General features: G+C 36.0%; 3 protein-coding genes across 3 annotated transcripts; all 3 read left to right on the plus strand.

Annotated features, from left to right (window-relative positions):
* Positions 1-1,465: 1,465 nt before the first annotated feature.
* Positions 1,466-3,305, plus strand: LOC136826018 (uncharacterized protein MCAP_0864-like). The gene is made up of 2 exons (XM_067082877.1): positions 1,466-1,658; positions 1,906-3,305. Exons 1-2 carry the CDS (start codon positions 1,466-1,468, stop codon positions 3,303-3,305), a joined length of 1,593 nt encoding a protein of 530 aa, XP_066938978.1.
* Positions 3,306-7,382: 4,077 nt separating this feature from the next.
* On the plus strand, positions 7,383-8,900 carry LOC136826019 (uncharacterized protein MCAP_0864-like). The gene has a single exon (XM_067082878.1). It carries the CDS (start codon positions 7,383-7,385, stop codon positions 8,898-8,900), a length of 1,518 nt encoding a protein of 505 aa, XP_066938979.1.
* Positions 8,901-12,767: 3,867 nt separating this feature from the next.
* LOC136826020 (uncharacterized protein MCAP_0864-like) lies at positions 12,768-14,285 on the plus strand. Its single transcript, XM_067082879.1, has one exon. It carries the CDS (start codon positions 12,768-12,770, stop codon positions 14,283-14,285), a length of 1,518 nt encoding a protein of 505 aa, XP_066938980.1.
* The last annotated feature ends 4,109 nt before the right edge of the window (positions 14,286-18,394 follow it).

Raw genomic sequence — 18,394 nt, forward strand, 5'->3', positions numbered from 1 at the left:
AGAATATACTTGCTAAGCATATTCTCTGTCAAGTGCGATTACATTGGCTAGTTTATTCTGAGGACTGAGATAATTCTTATAAAGTGAAAATATATTAGCCAATTTATACTGACACCTGAGCTAATACTTGTAAACCGAAAATATGTTAGTCAGTTTACCCTAATGCCCTAGCTAATACCTATAAAGTAAAAATATATTGGCTAATTTATAATTACGATTGAGCTAATACTTATAAAGTGAAAATATATTGGTCAATTAATACTTAAAATGTGAAGTTATAAAGTAAAAAGAATTTGTCAATTTACACTTAAGACTGAGCTAATAATTATAAAGTAAAAATATATGGACCAATTTATACTTAAGACTGAGCTAATACTTATAAAGTAAAAATATATTGGTCAGTTTACATTAAACTCAGAGCCAATACTAATAAAGAGAAAATATGTTGGTCAATTTGCACTTGAAACTGAGTTAATACTTATATATTTAAAATATATTAACTAAATTCTACTGAAGCATGAGCTAATACTTATAAAATGGGAATGTACTGTCCAATTCATACTTAAAACTGAGCTAATAAATATCAAGTGATAACATATTGATCGATTTACACTAAAACCTGAGCTAATACTTATAAAGTGAAAATATACATTAGCCACTTTATGCTAAAACCAGAGTTAAATAGCCTACTTATTAAAAGAAATCATATTCGCCAATTTAAAACATGTGTAAATTAGGGACGCACAGATTACTTCCTTCAACTGATGGATCTGAGTTGACGAGACTTACAAATAAAAAGATATATAATTATTGTTACTGAAATAATAAAAATAAGTATTTCTAAAAATTTTCCACGTCAAAGGTCGTTAGTGTCCACAGTAGTACTCTGTCAATAATGAAGTTCAGCAAGAACTGAGGAGCAAAATATCAAATTAATATTCTTGTACGAAAGCATTTTATCGATAATAAATCTGCATTCTAATGAGCTTTCTTATTTAAGACCTACACCTTGTGTCTGTTGTCAGTTGTTTTGTAATAAAAAAAATATAGTCCACACACATACATACATACATACATACATACATACATAATATACTGTGTATATATATATATATATATATATATATATATATATATATATATATATATATATATATATATATATATATATATATATATCTAAATATGTATATATGTATGTGAATGTATGTGTGTGTGTGTGTGTGTGTGTGTAAGCGTGCGAAGATTGTCTTCAGGGTCTTCAGATAGTCCCTTGGGACTCTTTAAGAATTCCTCTCTTCTGAATAAATATATATAATAATATATATATATATATATATATATATATATATATATATATATATATATATATATATATATATATATATATATATATATATATATATATATTATATGATTAGAAAGAGGGGTGAAGAATTATTGCAACTGTTACCACACACTGGACATGACCTACTCTCCAGGCAATCAGCAAGAATTCCTGAAGACTGAAGCAGCTCTCATGGACCCCAAAATGGCTCCGGAATCCACACACGTCAATTATTGTGTCCGGGGATCGCCAAGAATTCCCGAAGGCAGGATCGGCTCCAGCGAAGCCAGCAATGACTGCAGAATCCCAAGAGACTCCAGATACGTTAAGGGTGCCCGTTTTGAAAACTAATGATAAGGCAAAGAGAGTTGATCTGTACCAAACAAAGATGTTTTTCAGTATGCTATCATTTGTGCTTGAACACTGCTTTGGCTCCGGGGCTAAATTCCCCCGCGAGAATATATTTTATATCAGCATTGTTGTGCTATTCACTGAAGTATTTATGCTTCGTGGATTTTGCATTGCTTTGGTTCAATTCTTTACTGATTATATGGCTTTGGACACCACTGACTGTCCAGAGGAATCTGGAGTTCGAAAGGACGAAGCCGAAATTTCTGATTGTGAGGACGACCATTCATATAGCGAAGAAGACAACAGTTCAGATAGTGACGAAGACGATAGTTCAGATAGTGAAGATGATATTTCCGATACAGAAGACGACTATAATTCAGAAACGGAAGAAGAAATAGTGCATCTAAATGCCAGTCGAAAGGTCGAGGACGTAATAAAGGAAAATGAAAACGTTTTAAGACTTCAGAACGAGAGCTTACAGAAGGATCTGATGATAAGTGAATTGAAAAAGATGGTAGAGGGCCTCACCGAAGGAAGACTTAAGACGGAACGAGACATAAGAGACTTGGAATCCCTCAATCAAGAAAAGGACACAAAAATCTATTCACTGTCCGAAGAAATGAGAAAACTTCGAAACGAAATAACGGAAAAGGCGAAAGATACGGAAGCTCAAATGAAGGAGAAGGAGGAGACAGATCAAGCTCTCATTATTTTGCAAAACACCGTCGTAGTTCTCGAGATGGAGAAGGAAACTTTGCACCGAGATCTACAGCAAAGGGAAGACAGCATGACCGAAATGCAAGCCTCAATAAACAAGCTAAATGAGGACTTGGAAAGAATTCGAAAAGAGAATATACGGAAGCAGAATCATATTGAAAGTCTGCAGAAGGAAAACGTGCATAAGACCTTGATGATCAGCGGCTTACAAGAAAAGTTACAAGTCCTTACCACTGAGAAACAGGAGGCCCACAAAAATTTGGAACAGCTCCACCAATGTAAAACAGAAATTGCTGACAAAAATGAAGAGCTTGAAAATCTCAAAGGACAAATCTTGCAGAGGGACAGAGAGATCCTCCGGTTGGAAAATGAGTGCACTCAACAACAAAAGGAAGTTATCAGTTTGCTAAAAGAATCTAAAACTGTTGAAGCAGAAAAATCGAAGGCAAACGTAAAGGCGAATGAAATGGCCAGGAGGATAGTTCAACTTGAATTCGAGCTGACCGAGGCAAAGGAAGAATTTGAGACGATGGAATTTGAAAAGCTGGAGGCAACCTTGGAACTCGAAAGGCTCCAAGAAGAGACCTTGGCCAAGGACACGAAGATCACAGCCTTGGAAACGAAAGTTCAAATTCTTGAAGGAGAAAACGAAGTGTCTAGAAGAGAGAAGAACATGACTGAAATGGTGCAGCAAGAACAACCTACATCAGAAAGGAAATCTGAAAAGGAAAAAGCTTTGAATAAAACTCGATGTCTGAGAGAACCCAAGATCAACTGCAAGGTCCTCTACCAGCAAATGGACAGCATCGAGGAAGGACTTCGCCAAATCACGGCACTGCAACGTCCTTCAACCGGCACCAAGACACACCCAAAGGCCCAGCTAAAACTCCGTCCGATAAGAAGGCCCTAAATAGAAACGAAGTGCACCAAAAGATGAGGCTGGAAACCGCAGCCAGACTGCGAACGCTGGAACAAGAGTCTGAAATGGTTCGCAGACTCTACAAGATAAACTCGGTCACGTGAATGATGCCTAAAGAAGATTCTGCTTTTTGGATGGAAACTGTTGGTTCACTTGAAGAAGAAAGAACAGGACGTCTCTGATGTTGGGAACAGGAACGAGCTGAGCTTTGTGATGGAAATCAACGCTGGATATGGCTGTGGAAGCATCTCTGCGCGATGGAGAGACTACAGCGGCTTGTAGGACTGGCGGCAAGTGCCCGAAGATGGTTTGTTGTGCATTCCCTCACCTGCCACAAGATACCCTCGAGAATGGGGTATCAATGCCCAATCACATATGCACGGAAGGCAACCACTGGCGCGGCGTAAAAACCCGTAAGTTTCATGCCTACTTCATATGTGAACTGGGCTATGCATTGCATATCGGAGCCCATTCTTGCATATACTACAGAGGCAACCTCTGGCGCGGCGTAAAAACCCGTAAGTTTCATGCCTTTCATATATGCAAAATATGGGTCATGCAATGCATACTGGATCAAATTCTTGCATATACTCTAGTGGCAACCTCTGGCGCGGCGTAAAAACCCGTAAGTTCAATGCCTTTTATATATGCAAAGTGTTTGATCCCACTGTGGCATTAGGGGCACCAAGCCACCGCAGGGCACCGTCAGGAGTCGCTGTATTTTGGACACCATGCGATCTGGAGATTGGAAGCTTCCTGCCCATAGCGAAGGATGATTGGATTGAGGAATTTCATCAAGGAACCAGAGAATGGTGTACCAATGCCCAATCACATATGCACGGAAGGCAACCACTGGCGCGGCGTAAAAACCCGTAAGTTTCATGCCTACTTCATATGTGAACTGGGCTATGCATTGCATATCGGAGCCCATTCTTGCATATACTACAGAGGCAACCTCTGGCGCGGCGTAAAAACCCGTAAGTTTCATGCCTTTCATATATGCAAAATATGGGTCATGCAATGCATACTGGATCAAATTCTTGCATATACTCAGTGGCAACCTCTGGCGCGGCGAAAAACCCGTAAGTTAATGCCTTTTATATATGCAAAGTGTTTGATCCCACTGTGGCATTAAGGGCACCAAGCCACCGCAGGGCACCGTCAGGAGTCGCTGTATTTTGGACACCATGCGATCTGGAGATTGGAAGCTTCCTGCCCATAGCGAAGGATGATTGGATTGAGCAATTTCATCAAGGAACCAGACGTTTCCAGCAGTGAGCAGAATGATCTAGAGGCGTTGCAAGATGTAAGGTCATAAGACTTGAGGATCTCATCTGTCTTGGCTAGCTGATGGAGCTGAGAATGGGGAAGGGTCCACCCCTGGTAAAAATAAACCCCCTTTCGATGACGCTCTGTTAGCAATGATGCCCCAGGGGTGAGATCTTTGTGGTTTTAAAGACCCATTATATATTATATATATATATATATATATATATATATATATATATATATATATATATATATATATATATATATATATATATATATATATATATATATATATATATATATATATACAATATATATATATATATATATATATGTATGTGTGTGTGTGTGTGTGTGTGTGTATGTGTGTGTGTGTATGCATAACCGAATCATGAAAATATGGAACGTGATGAATATCTAAATATAAAATCCACGAAGGAAAGGGAAACATTGGAGTGCTGCGAGGCCTTTCGACTGCCTGTCGTCATTTACTTAGCAGACTGAAGAAATATAAAAAGTAAGTTTACAAAGAAAGCTCACATAAATGATAGATGGGGATTACACAGGAAAAAATATGTACATGGAATCCAACAAAATTGAAGAATTACTAGAACTGCCAAAACAGGGTTAAATATTTAAGAGCTTTTACAAAGGATTAGGATCAACCGTTCAGAAGCAGGGACAGGACAATTAAAAGATTATACAATTAAAAAATATTAGTAAAACAAAATATTTTCTTTTTGTAAACAAGAAGAATTTTTGCAAAATGAACATTTTTACAGATAAAAAATTATATTAAACATACGAATACATAAAGATATATATAAGGTACCTAATTTATAATTAAGTCAGGGATTTTATCTTTTAGGTCATTGCAGATACATATTTTTTTCCTTTGTAATCCCCATCTGTCATTTATATACGCTTTCTTTGTAAACTTACTTTTATATTACTTCAAATTATAGCAGTCTGCTAAGTAAAGGACGACAAACAGTCGAAAGGCCTGCAGCAATTCAGTGTTTCCATTTTATTTCTGTGGATTTTATATTTATAAATATATGTATGTATGTATATACATTATATATATATATATATATATATATATATATATATATATATATATATATATATATATATATATATATATATATATATTGGCTAATTTATATTTAAGATTGAGTTAATACCTTAGAAAGTGAAAATACATTGGTCAATTAATATTTAAAATCTGAACTAATATTTATAAACAGAAAATATATTAGTCAATTTACACTAAAACCTAAGCTAGTACTTGTAAAAGTAAAAATATATGGGCCAATTTATACTTAAGAATGAGCTAATACTTATAACGTAAAAACACGTTGGTCAGTTTACATTAAACTCGGAGCTAATACTTATAAAGCGAAAATAAGTTGGTCAATTTGCACTTGAAACTGAGTTAATACTTATAAACTTAAAATATATTAACAAAACTATACTGAAACATGAGCTAATACTTATAAATTGGAAATGTATTGGCCAATTTATACTTAAAACTGAGCTAATAAATATCAAGTGATAATATATCGATCGATTTACACTAAAACCTGAGCTAATACTTATAAAGTGAAAATATACATTAGCCACTTTATGCTAAAACCAGAGTTAAATAGCCAACTTATGAAATGAAATCATATTCGCCAATTTAAAAACTGTGTAAATTAGGGACCCACAGATTACTTCCTTCAACTGATGAATCTGAGTTGACGAGACTTACAAATAAAAAGATATATAATTATTGTTACTGAAATAATAAAAATAAGTATTTCTAAAAATTTTCCACGTCAAAGGTCGCTAGTGTCGACAGTACTCCTGTCAATAATGAAGTTCAGCAAGAACTGAGGAGCAAAATATCAAATTAATATTCTTGTACGAAAGCATTTTATCGATAATAAATCTGCATTCTAATGAGCTTTCTTATTTAAGACCTACACCTTGTGTCTGTTGTCAGTTGTTTTGTAATAAAAAAAATATAGTCCACACACATACATACATACATACATATACATACTGTATATATATATATATGTATATATATATATATATATATATATATATATATATATATATATATATATATATATATATATATATATATATGTATATATGTATATATATATATGTGTGTGTGTGTGTGTGTGTGCGCGTGTGAAGATTGTCTTCAGGGTCTTCAGATAGTCCCTTGGGACTCTTTAAGAATTCCTCTCTTCTGGAATATATATATATATATATATATATATATATATATATAATATATATATATATATTGTCTATATATATATATATATATAGATATTATATGATTAGGACTCTTGAAGAATTATTGCAACTGTTACCACACACTGGACATGACCAACTCTCCATGCAATCAGCAAGAATTCCTGAAGACTGAAGCAGCTCTCATGGACCCCAAAATGGCTCCGGAATCCACACACATCAATTATTGTGTCCGGGGATCAGCAACAATTCCCGAAGACAGGATCGGCTCCAGCGAAGCCAGCAACGACTGCAGAATCCCAAGAGACTCCAGACACGTTAAGGGTGCCCGTTTTGAAAACTAATGATAAGGCAAAGAGAGTTGATCTGTACCAAACAAAGATGTTTCTCAGTTTGCTATCACTTGTGCTTGAACACTGCTTTGGCTCCGGGGCTAAATTCCCCCGCGAGAATATATTTTATATCAGCCTTGTTGTGCTATTCACTGAAGTATTTATGCTTCGTGGATTTTGCATTGCTTTGGTTCAATTCTTTACTGATTATATGGCTTTGGACACCACTGACTGTCCAGAGGAATCTGGAGTTCGAAAGGACGAAGCCGAAATTTCTGATTGTGAGGACGACCATTCATATAGCGAAGAAGACATCAGTTCAGATAGTGAAGATGATATTTCCGATACAGAAGACGACTATAATTCAGAAACGGAAGAAGAAATAGTGCATTTAAATGCCAGTCGAAAGGTCGAGGACGTAATAAAGGAAAATGAAAACGTTTTAAGACTTCAGAACGAGAGCTTACAGAAGGATCTGATGATAAGTGAATTGAAAAAGATGGTAGAGGGCCTCACCGAAGGAAGACTTAAGACGGAACGAGACATAAGAGACTTGGAATCCCTCAATCAAGAAAAGGACACAAAAATCTATTCACTGTCCGAAGAAATGAGAACACTTCGAAACGAAATAACGGAAAAGGCGAAAGATACGGAAGCGCAAATGAAGGAGAAGGAGGAGACAGATCAAGCTCTCATTATTTTGCAAAACACCGTCGTAGTTCTCGAGATGGAGAAGGAAACTTTGCACCGAGATCTACAGCAAAGGGAAGACAGCAAGACGGAAATGCGAGCCTCAATAAACAAGCTAAATGAGGACTTGGAAAGAATTCGAAAAGAGAATATACGGAAGCAGAATCATATTGAAAGTCTGCAGAAGGAAAACCAGCATAAGACCTTGATGATCAGCGGCTTACAAGAAAAGTTACAAGTCCTTACCACTGAGAAACAGGAGGCCCACAAAAATTTGGAACAGCTCCACCAATGTAAAACAGAAATTGCTGACAAAAATGAAGAGCTTGAAAATCTCAAAGGACAAATCTTGCAGAGGGACGGAGAGATCCTCCGGTTGGAAAATGAGTGCACTCAACAACAAAAGGAAGTTATCAGTTTGCTAAAAGAATCTAAAACTGTTGTAGCAGAAAAATTGAAGGCAAACGTAAAGGTGAATGAAATGGCCAGGAGGATAGTTCAACTTGAATTCGAGCTGACCGAGGCAAAGGAAGAATTTGAGACGATGGAATTTGAAAAGCTGGAGGCAACCTTGGAACTCGAAAGGCTCCAAGAAGAGACCTTGGCCAAGGACACGAAGATCACAGCCTTGGAAACGAAAGTTCAAATTCTTAAAGGAGAAAACGAAGTGTCTAGAAGAGAGAAGAATATGACTGAAATGGTGCAGCAAGAACAACCTACATCAGAAAGGAAATCTGAAAAGGAAAAAGCTTTGTATAAAACTCGATGTCTGAGAGAACCCAAGATCAACTGCAAGGTCCTCTACCAGCAAATGGACAGCATCGAGGAAGGACTTCGCCAAATCACGGCACTGCAACGTCCTTCAACCGGCACCAAGACACACTCCAAAGGCCCAGCTAAAACTCCGTCCGATAAGAAGGCCCTAAATAGAAACGAAGTGCACCAAAAGATGAGGCTGGAAACCGCAGCCAGACTGCGAACGCTGGAACAAGAGTCTGAAATGGTTCGCAGACTCTACAAGATAAACTCGGTCACGTGAATGATGCCTAAAGAAGATTCTGCTTTTTGGATGGAAACTGTTGGTTCACTTGAAGAAGAAAGAACAGGACGTCTCTGATGTTGGGAACAGGAACGAGCTGAGCTTTGTGATGGAAATCAACGCTGGATATGGCTGTGGAAGCATCTCTGCGCGATGGAGAGACTACAGCGGCTTGTAGGACTGGCGGCAAGTGCCCGAAGATGGTTTGTTGTGCATTCCCTCACCTGCCACAAGATACCCTCGAGAATGGGGTATCAATGCCCAATCACATATGCACGGAAGGCAACCACTGGCGCGGCGTAAAAATGCGCGGAAGCGTAAAAACCCGTAAGTTTCATGCCTTTCATATATGCTGGTCATGCAATGCATACTGGATCAAATTCTTGCATATAAAACCTCTGGCGCGGCGTAAAAACCCGTAAGTTCAATGCCTTTTATATATGCAAAGTGTTTGATCCCACTGTGGCATTAGGGGCACCAAGCCACCGCAGGGCACCGTCAGGAGTCGCTGTATTTTGGACACCATGCGATCTGGAGATTGGAAGCTTCCTGCCCATAGCGAAGGATGATTGGATTGAGGAATTTCATCAAGGAACCAGAGAATGGTGTACCAATGCCCAATCACATATGCACGGAAGGCAACCACTGGCGCGGCGTAAAAACCCGTAAGTTTCATGCCTACTTCATATGTGAACTTTGCATTGCATATCGGAGCCCATTCTTGCAGAGGCAACCTCTGGCGCGGCGTAAAAACCCGTAAGTTTCATGCCTTTCATATGCAAAATATGGGTCATGCAATGCATACTGGATCAAATTCTTGCATATACTCTAGTGGCAACCTCTGGCGCGGCGTAAAAACCCGTAAGTTCAATGCCTTTTATATATGCAAAGTGTTTGATCCCACTGTGGCATTAGGGGCACCAAGCCACCGCAGGGCACCGTCAGGAGTCGCTGTATTTTGGACACCATGCGATCTGGAGATTGGAAGCTTCCTGCCCATAGCGAAGGATGATTGGATTGAGGAATTTCATCAAGGAACCAGACGTTTCCAGCAGTGAGCAGAATGATCTAGAGGCGTTGCAAGATGTAAGGTCATAAGACTGAGGATCTCATCTGTCTTGGCTAGCTGATGGAGCTGAGAATGGGGAAGGGTCCACCCCTGGTAAAAATAAACCCCCATTCGATGACGCTCTGTTAGCAATGATGCCCCAGGGGTGAGATCACTTGTGGTCGTCAAAGGCCCATATATATATATATATATATATATATATATATATATATATATATATATATATATATATATATATATATATATATATATATATATATATATATATATATATATATATATATATATATATATAATATATATATATATATATATATATATATATATATATATATATATGTGTATGTGTGTGTGTGTGTGTGTGTGTGTGTGTGTGTGTGTGTGTGTGTGTGTATGCATAACCGAATCATGAAAATATGGAACGTGATGAATATCTAAATATAAAATCCACGAAGGAAAGGGAAACATTGGAGTGCTGCGAGGCCTTTCGACTGCCTGTCGTCATTTACTTAGCAGACTGAAGAAATATAAAAAGTAAGTTTACAAAGAAAGCTCATATAAATGAGAGATGGGGATTACACAGGAAAAAATATGTACATGGAATCCAACAAAATTGAAGAATTACTAGAACTGCCAAAACAGGGTTAAATATTTAAGAGGTTTTACAAAGGATTAGGATCAACCGTTCAGAAGCAGGGACAGGACAATTAAAAGATTATACAATTAAAAAATATTAGTAAAACAAAATACCTCTCTTTTTTGTAAACAATAAGAATTTTTGCAAAATGAAAATTTTTACAGATAAAAAATTATATTAAACATACGAATACATAAAGATATATATAAGGTACCTAATTTATAATTAAGTCAGGGATTTTATCTTTTAGGTCATTGCAGATACATATTTTTTTCCTTTGTAATCCCCATCTGTCATTGATATGCGCTTTCTTTGTACACTTAATTTTATATTACTTCAGTCTGCTAAGTAAAGGACGACAAACAGTCGAAAGGCCTCGCAGCAATTCAGTGTTTCCATTTCCTTCGTGGATTTTATCTTTATATGTATGTATGTATATACATTATATATATTATATATATATATATATATATATATATATATATATATATATATATATATATATATATATATATATATATTGGCTAATTTATATTTAAGATTGAGTTAATACTTAGAAAGTGAAAATACATTGGTCAATTAATATTTAAAATCTGAACTAATATTTATAAACAGAAAATATATTAGTCAATTTACACTAAAACCTAAGCTAGTACTTATAAAAGTAAAAATATATGGACCAATTTATACTTAAGAATGAGCTAATACTTATAACGTAAAAATACGTTGGTCAGTTTACATTAAACTCAGAGCTAATACTTATAAAGCAAAAATATGTTGGTCAATTTGCACTTGAAACTGAGTTAATACTTATAAACTTAAAATATATTAACAAAACTATACTGAAACATGAGCTAATACTTATAAATTGGAAATGTATTGGCCAATTTATACTTAAAACTGAGCTAATAAATATCAAGTGATAATATATCGATCGATTTACACTAAAACCTGAGCTAATACTTATAAAGTGAAAATATACATTAGCCACTTTATACTAAAACCAGAGTTAAATAGCCAACTTATGAAATGAAATCATATTCGCCAATTTAAAAACTGTGTAAATTAGGGACGCAAAGATTACTTCCTTCAACTGATGGATCTGAGTTGACGAGACTGACAAATAAAAAGATATATAATTATTGTTACTGAAATAATAAAAATAAGTATTTCTAAAAATTTTCCACGTCAAAGGTCGCTAGTGTCGACAGTACTCCTGTCAATAATGAAGTTCAGCAAGAACTGAGGAGCAAAATATCAAATTAATATTCTTGTACGAAAGCATTTTATCGATAATAAATCTGCATTCTAATGAGCTTTCTTATTTAAGACCTGCACCTTGTGTCTGTTGTCAGTTGTTTTGTAATAAAAAAAATATAGTCCACACACATACATACATACATACATATACGAGTACATACTGTGTATATATATATATATATATATATATATATATATATATATATATATATATATATATATATATATATATATATATATATATATATAAATATGTATATATGTATGTGAATGTATGTGTGTGTGCGTGTGTGTGTGTATAAGCGTGCGAAAATTGTCTTCAGGGTCTTCAGAGGGTCTTTAAGAATTCCTCTCTTCTGGAATATAATATATATATATATATATATATATATATATATATATATATATATATATAGTATATATATATATATATATATATTATATGATTAGAAAGAGGGGTGGAATTTTAACTGTTACCACACTTCTGGAATATACCAACTCTCCATGCAATCAGCAAGAATTCCTGAAGACTGAAGCAGCTCTCATGGACCCCAAAATGGCTCCGGAATCCACACACATCAATTATTGTGTCCGGGGATCAGCAACAATTCCCGAAGACAGGATCGGCTCCAGCGAAGCCAGCAACGACTGCAGAATCCCAAGAGACTCCAGACACGTTAAGGGTGCCCGTTTTGAAAACTAATGATAAGGCAAAGAGAGTTGATCTGTAACCAAACAAAGATGTTTCTCAGTTTGCTATCATTTGTGCTTGAACACTGCTTTGGCTCGGGGCTAAATTCCCCGCGAGAATATATTTTATATCAGCCTTGTTGTGCTATTCACTGAAGTATTTATACTTCGTGGATTTTGCATTGCTTTGGTTCAATTCTTTACTGATTATATGGCTTTGGACACCACTGACTGTCCAGAGGAATCTGGAGTTCGAAAGGACGAAGCCGAAATTTCTGATTGTGAGGACGACCATTCATATAGCGAAGAAGACAACAGTTCAGATAGTGAAGATGATATTTCCGATACAGAAGACGACTATAATTCAGAAACGGAAGAAGAAATAGTGCATTTAAATGCCAGTCGAAAGGTCGAGGACGTAATAAAGGAAAATGAAAACGTTTTAAGACTTCAGAACGAGAGCTTACAGAAGGATCTGATGATAAGTGAATTGAAAAAGATGGTAGAGGGCCTCACCGAAGGAAGACTTAAGACGGAACGAGACATAAGAGACTTGGAATCCCTCAATCAAGAAAAGGACACAAAAATCTATTCACTGTCCGAAGAAATGAGAACACTTCGAAACGAAATAACGGAAAAGGCGAAAGATACGGAAGCGCAATTGAAGGAGAAGGAGGAGACAGATCAAGCGCTAATTATTTTGCAAAACACCGTCGTAGTTCTCGAGATGGAGAAGGAAACTTTGCGCCGAGATCTACAGCAAAGGGAAGACAGCAAGACGGAAATGCAAGCCTCAATAAACAAGCTAAATGAGGACTTGGAAAGAATTCGAAAAGAGAATATACGGAAGCAGAATCATATTGAAAGTCTGCAGAAGGAAAACCAGCATAAGACCTTGATGATCAGCGGCTTACAAGAAAAGTTACAAGTCCTTACCACTGAGAAACAGGAGGCCCACAAAAATTTGGAACAGCTCCACCAATGTAAAACAGAAATTGCTGACAAAAAGGAGGAGCTTGAAAATCTCAAAGGACAAATCTTGCAGAGGGACAGAGAGATCCTCCGGTTGGAAAATGAGTGCACTCAACAACAAAAGAAAGTCATCAGTTTGCTAAAAGAATCTAAAACTGTTGTAGCAGAAAAATCGAAGGCAAACGTAAAGGTGAATGAAATGGCCAGGAGGATAGTTCAACTTGAATTCGAGCTGACCGAGGCAAAGGAAGAATTTGAGACGATGGAATTTGAAAAGCTGGAGGCAACCTTGGAACTCGAAAGGCTCCAAGAAGAGACCTTGGCCAAGGACACGAAGATCACAGCCTTGGAAACGAAAGTTAAAATTCTTAAAGGAGAAAACGAAGTGTCTAGAAGAGAGAAGAATATGACTGAAATGGTGCAGCAAGAACAATCTACATCAGAAAGGAAATCTGAAAAGGAAAAACCTTTGAATAAAACTCGATGTCTGAGAGAACCCAAGATCAACTGCAAGGTCCTCTACCAGCAAATGGACAGCATCGAGGAAGGACTTCGCCAAATCATGGCACTGCAACGTCCTTCAACTGGCACCAAGACACACTCCAAAGGCCCAGCTAAAACTCCATCCGATAAGAAGGCCCTAAATAGAAACGAAGTGCACCAAAAGATGAGGCTGGAAACCGCAGCCAGACTGCGAACGCTGGAACAAGAGTCTGAAATGGTTCGCAGACTCTACAAGATAAACTCGGTCACGTGAATGATGCCTAAAGAAGATTCTGCTTTTTGGATGGAAACTGTTGGTTCACTTGAAGAAGAAAGAACAGGACGTCTCTGATGTTGGGAACAGGAACGAGCTGAGCTTTGTGATGGAAATCAACGCTGGATATGGCTGTGGAAGCATCTCTGCGCGATGGAGAGACTACAGCGGCTTGTAGGACTGGCGGCAAGTGCCCGAAGATGGTTTGTTGTGCATTCCCTCACCTGCCACAAGATACCCTCGAGAATGGGGTATCAATGCCCAATCACATATGCACGGAAGGCAACCACTGGCGCGGCGTAAAACCCGTAAGTTTCATGCCTACTTCATATGTGAACTGGGCTGCATTGCATATCGATGAGCCCATTCTGCATATACTACAGAGGCAACCTCTGGCGCTGGCGCGGCGTAAAAACCCGTAAGTTTCATGCCTTTCATATATGCAAAATATGGGTCATGCAATGCATACTGGATCAAATTCTTGCATATACTCTAGTGGCAACCTCTGGCGCGGCGTAAAAACCCGTAAGTTCAATGCCTTTTATATATGCAAAGTGTTTGATCCCACTGTGGCATTAGGGGCACCAAGCCACCGCAGGGCACCGTCAGGAGTCGCTGTATTTTGGACACCATGCGATCTGGAGATTGGAAGCTTCCTGCCCATAGCGAAGGATGATTGGATTGAGGAATTTCATCAAGGAACCAGACGTTTCCAGCAGTGAGCAGAATGATCTAGAGGCGTTGCAACATGTAAGGTCATAAGACTGAGGATCTCATCTGTCTTGGCTAGCTGATGGAGCTGAGAATGGGGAAGGGTCCACCCCTGGTAAAATAAACCCCCATTCGATGACGCTCTGTTAGCAATGATGCCCCAGGGGTGAGATCACTTGTGGTCGATCAAAGGCCCATATATATATATATATATATATATATATATATATATATATATATATATATATATATATATATATATATATATATATATATATATATATATATATATATATATATATATATATATATATATATATATATATATATATATATATATATATATATATATATATATATATATATATATATGTGTGTGTGTGTGTGTGTGTGTGTGTGTGTGTGTGTATGCATGTATGAAAATATGTGTGGTCTCGATCAGCTGCCCTGCCTGACATCGCTTAGACCCAGTACGTATGGTTCATGTATCATACCCGACCCAACGCCCTTTCTTCCCAGCAAAGTTATTGCGCGGGTAGTTCGACGTGTGAGATGTTTGTTATGTTTTTAGAAGGTGTTGTAGTGGCTTTGTTTTGTGTGTATTTAGTCTGTAACATCCATTTGCTTTTTAAGCAAAATCCGTTGATTACATATATAATCCCGGAATGAAACACGGATAGCAAAGTGTCTGCCTCTCTGATCAGTCGGCTGCGGGTTTGCGCCACAGTCGAAGTCAGCTGCTGCTTAACCGACTTGCCATCGAGGCTCTAGAAGGCATCGTGCTTACCCCATACAAAAATGGGCATAAAAGCACGTTAAAGAAGAAGACTGCCAGGCCTTTCGACTGCCTGTAGTCCTTTACTTAGCAGACTGAAGAAATATAAAAAGTAAGTTTACAAAGAAAGCTCACATAAATGATAGATGGGGATTACACAGGAAAAAAATATGTACATGGAATCCAACACAATTGAAGAATTACTAGAACTGCCAAAACAGGGTTAAATATTTAAGAGGGTTTTACAAAGGATTAGGATCAACCGTTCAGAAGCAGGGACAGGACAATTAAAAGATTATACAATTAAAAAATATTAGTAAAACAAAATACCTCTCTTTTTTGTAAACAATAAGAATTTTTGCAAGACGAACATTTTTACAAATAAAAAATTGTATTAAACATACGAATACATAGTAAATATATATAAGGTAGCTAATTTGTAATTAAGTCAGTGATTTTATTTTTTAGGTCATTCCAGGTACATATTTTTTCCTTTGTAATCCCCATCTGTCATTTATATGCGCTCTCTTTGTAAACTTACTTTTATATTACTTCAGTCTGCTAAGTAAAGGACGACAGACAGTCGAAAGGCCTCGCAGCAATTCAGTGTTTCCCTTTCCTTCGTGGATTTTATCTTTATATGTATGTATGTATATACATTATATATATATATATATATATATATATATATATATATATATATATATATATATATATATATATATATATATATATATATATATATATATATATATATATATATATATATATATACACACACATATATATATATATATATATATATATATATATATATATATATATATATATATATATATATATATATATATATATATATTGGCTAATTTATATTTAAGATTGAGTTAATACCTAGAAAGTGAAAATACATTGGTCAATTAATATTTAAAATCTGAACTAATATTTATAAACAAAATATATTAGTCAATTTACACTAAAACCTAAGCTAGTACTTATAAAAGTAAAAATATATGGACCAATTTATACTTAAGAATGAGCTAATACTTATAACGTAAAAATACGTTGGTCAGTTTACATTAAACTCAGAGCTAATACTTATAAAGCGAAAATATGTTGGTCAATTTGTACTTGAAACTGAGTTAATACTTATAAACTTAAAATATATTAACAAAACTATACTGAAACATGAGCTAATACTTATAAATTGGAAATGTATTGGCCAATTTATACTTAAAACTGAGCTAATAAATATCAAGTGATAATATATCGATCGATTTACACTAAAACCTGAGCTAATACTTATAAAGTGAAAATATACATTAGCCACTTTATACTAAAACCAGAGTTAAATAGCCAACTTATGAAATGAAATCATATTCGCCAATTTAAAAACTGTGTAAATTAGGGACGCACAGATTACTTCCTTTAACTGATGAATCTGAGTTGACGAGACTTACAAATAAAAAGATATATAAGTATTGTTACTGAAATAATAAAAATAAGTATTTCTAAAACTTTTCCATGTCAAAGGTCACTAGTGTCGACAGTACTCCTGCCACTAATAAAGTCCAGCAGGAACGGAGGAGGCAAAATATCAAAGCTAAAGAGTACAGAGATTGTAGATCAACATTTGCAGTTAATATTGTTTTATGCCACTGTCAAATTTTCTACCACAAACAAGAACGTCATAACATTTTTGTGATTTTTTATGTTAAATATATACGCTGCAAGCAGTAATTATTTTCGCTTGGTGTTGTACAGCATAGAGAGCTTTTACTAGCATAGGCTAAAATAAAATAGCTGCTATCTAAGTCTTTCATTAAACGTTACCTGCAAATAACGGATATTTATTCTTAGTGCAATAATGTAAATAAGTTCTTTCACGTATTCTCCCATGAATTCCATGCCAAGCACCTCGTTTCTACTTGCCACGATAACTTATCAAGCTATCCCTACGTATTCGTATAATCACCCCAACTAGAGCGAAGCTAGTTTTTGCGAAGTTGTATATTACACAGGGGATATATTGAGCGCCATTTATATCTAACGCTGCCATACAATTATATTACTACTGGGTCAATTAGCCGGGTCCAATTTGTTTGTCCCACTGTGGTATGTGATCATTCTCGTTGATCGCTTGCTATGAAGTTAGGATTTACATTATGACACTCCCTGTGATGATATTTCGAGCTGAATACCTGCAGTTTGTTGTAGGCGGATAATATTTAAACATATTTATATATATCTGACAAGGATGATAAAAAGTATTATATATTCATAAGGGTGTGGAATATGCTCTCATATTTCCAAGGTCAAAATTGATACCAATGAAATGGTATACCAGAATGCTTTAGAAAGTAGTGTTAATAAAATCAAAGCAAGTTTTAAAAGGATTATAAGAAGTGCCAATAAATAAATAAAAAAAGTATTTGACGATTTTTACTCATATGAGCAACAACAGAAAGTGAAATTTAAAAACCGCAAGAGCAAAACATCACAGTTTACAAACTTGCATGGAGAAAATTAAGTATATCTTAGTTTAACCAGCCCACTGAGCTGGTTAACAGCTCTCCTAAGGCTGGCCCGAAGGATTAGATTTATTTTACGTGGCTAAGAACCAACT

This window comes from Macrobrachium rosenbergii, chromosome 40, assembly GCF_040412425.1.
Source record: "Macrobrachium rosenbergii isolate ZJJX-2024 chromosome 40, ASM4041242v1, whole genome shotgun sequence".
Lineage (NCBI taxonomy): Eukaryota > Metazoa > Arthropoda > Malacostraca > Decapoda > Palaemonidae > Macrobrachium > Macrobrachium rosenbergii.

Excerpts from the sequence above, each read along its gene's own strand:
- LOC136826018 (XM_067082877.1), top strand. The coding sequence starts at position 1,466 with ATGACCTACTCTCCAGGCAATCAGCAAGAATTCCTGAAGACTGAAGCA. Across the intron at positions 1,659-1,905 it reads AGACTCCAGATACGTTAAGG|AGGAATCTGGAGTTCGAAAG; the intron begins GTGCCCGTTTTG and ends CTGACTGTCCAG.
- LOC136826020 (XM_067082879.1), top strand. The coding sequence starts at position 12,768 with ATGGCTTTGGACACCACTGACTGTCCAGAGGAATCTGGAGTTCGAAAG.
- LOC136826019 (XM_067082878.1), top strand. The coding sequence starts at position 7,383 with ATGGCTTTGGACACCACTGACTGTCCAGAGGAATCTGGAGTTCGAAAG.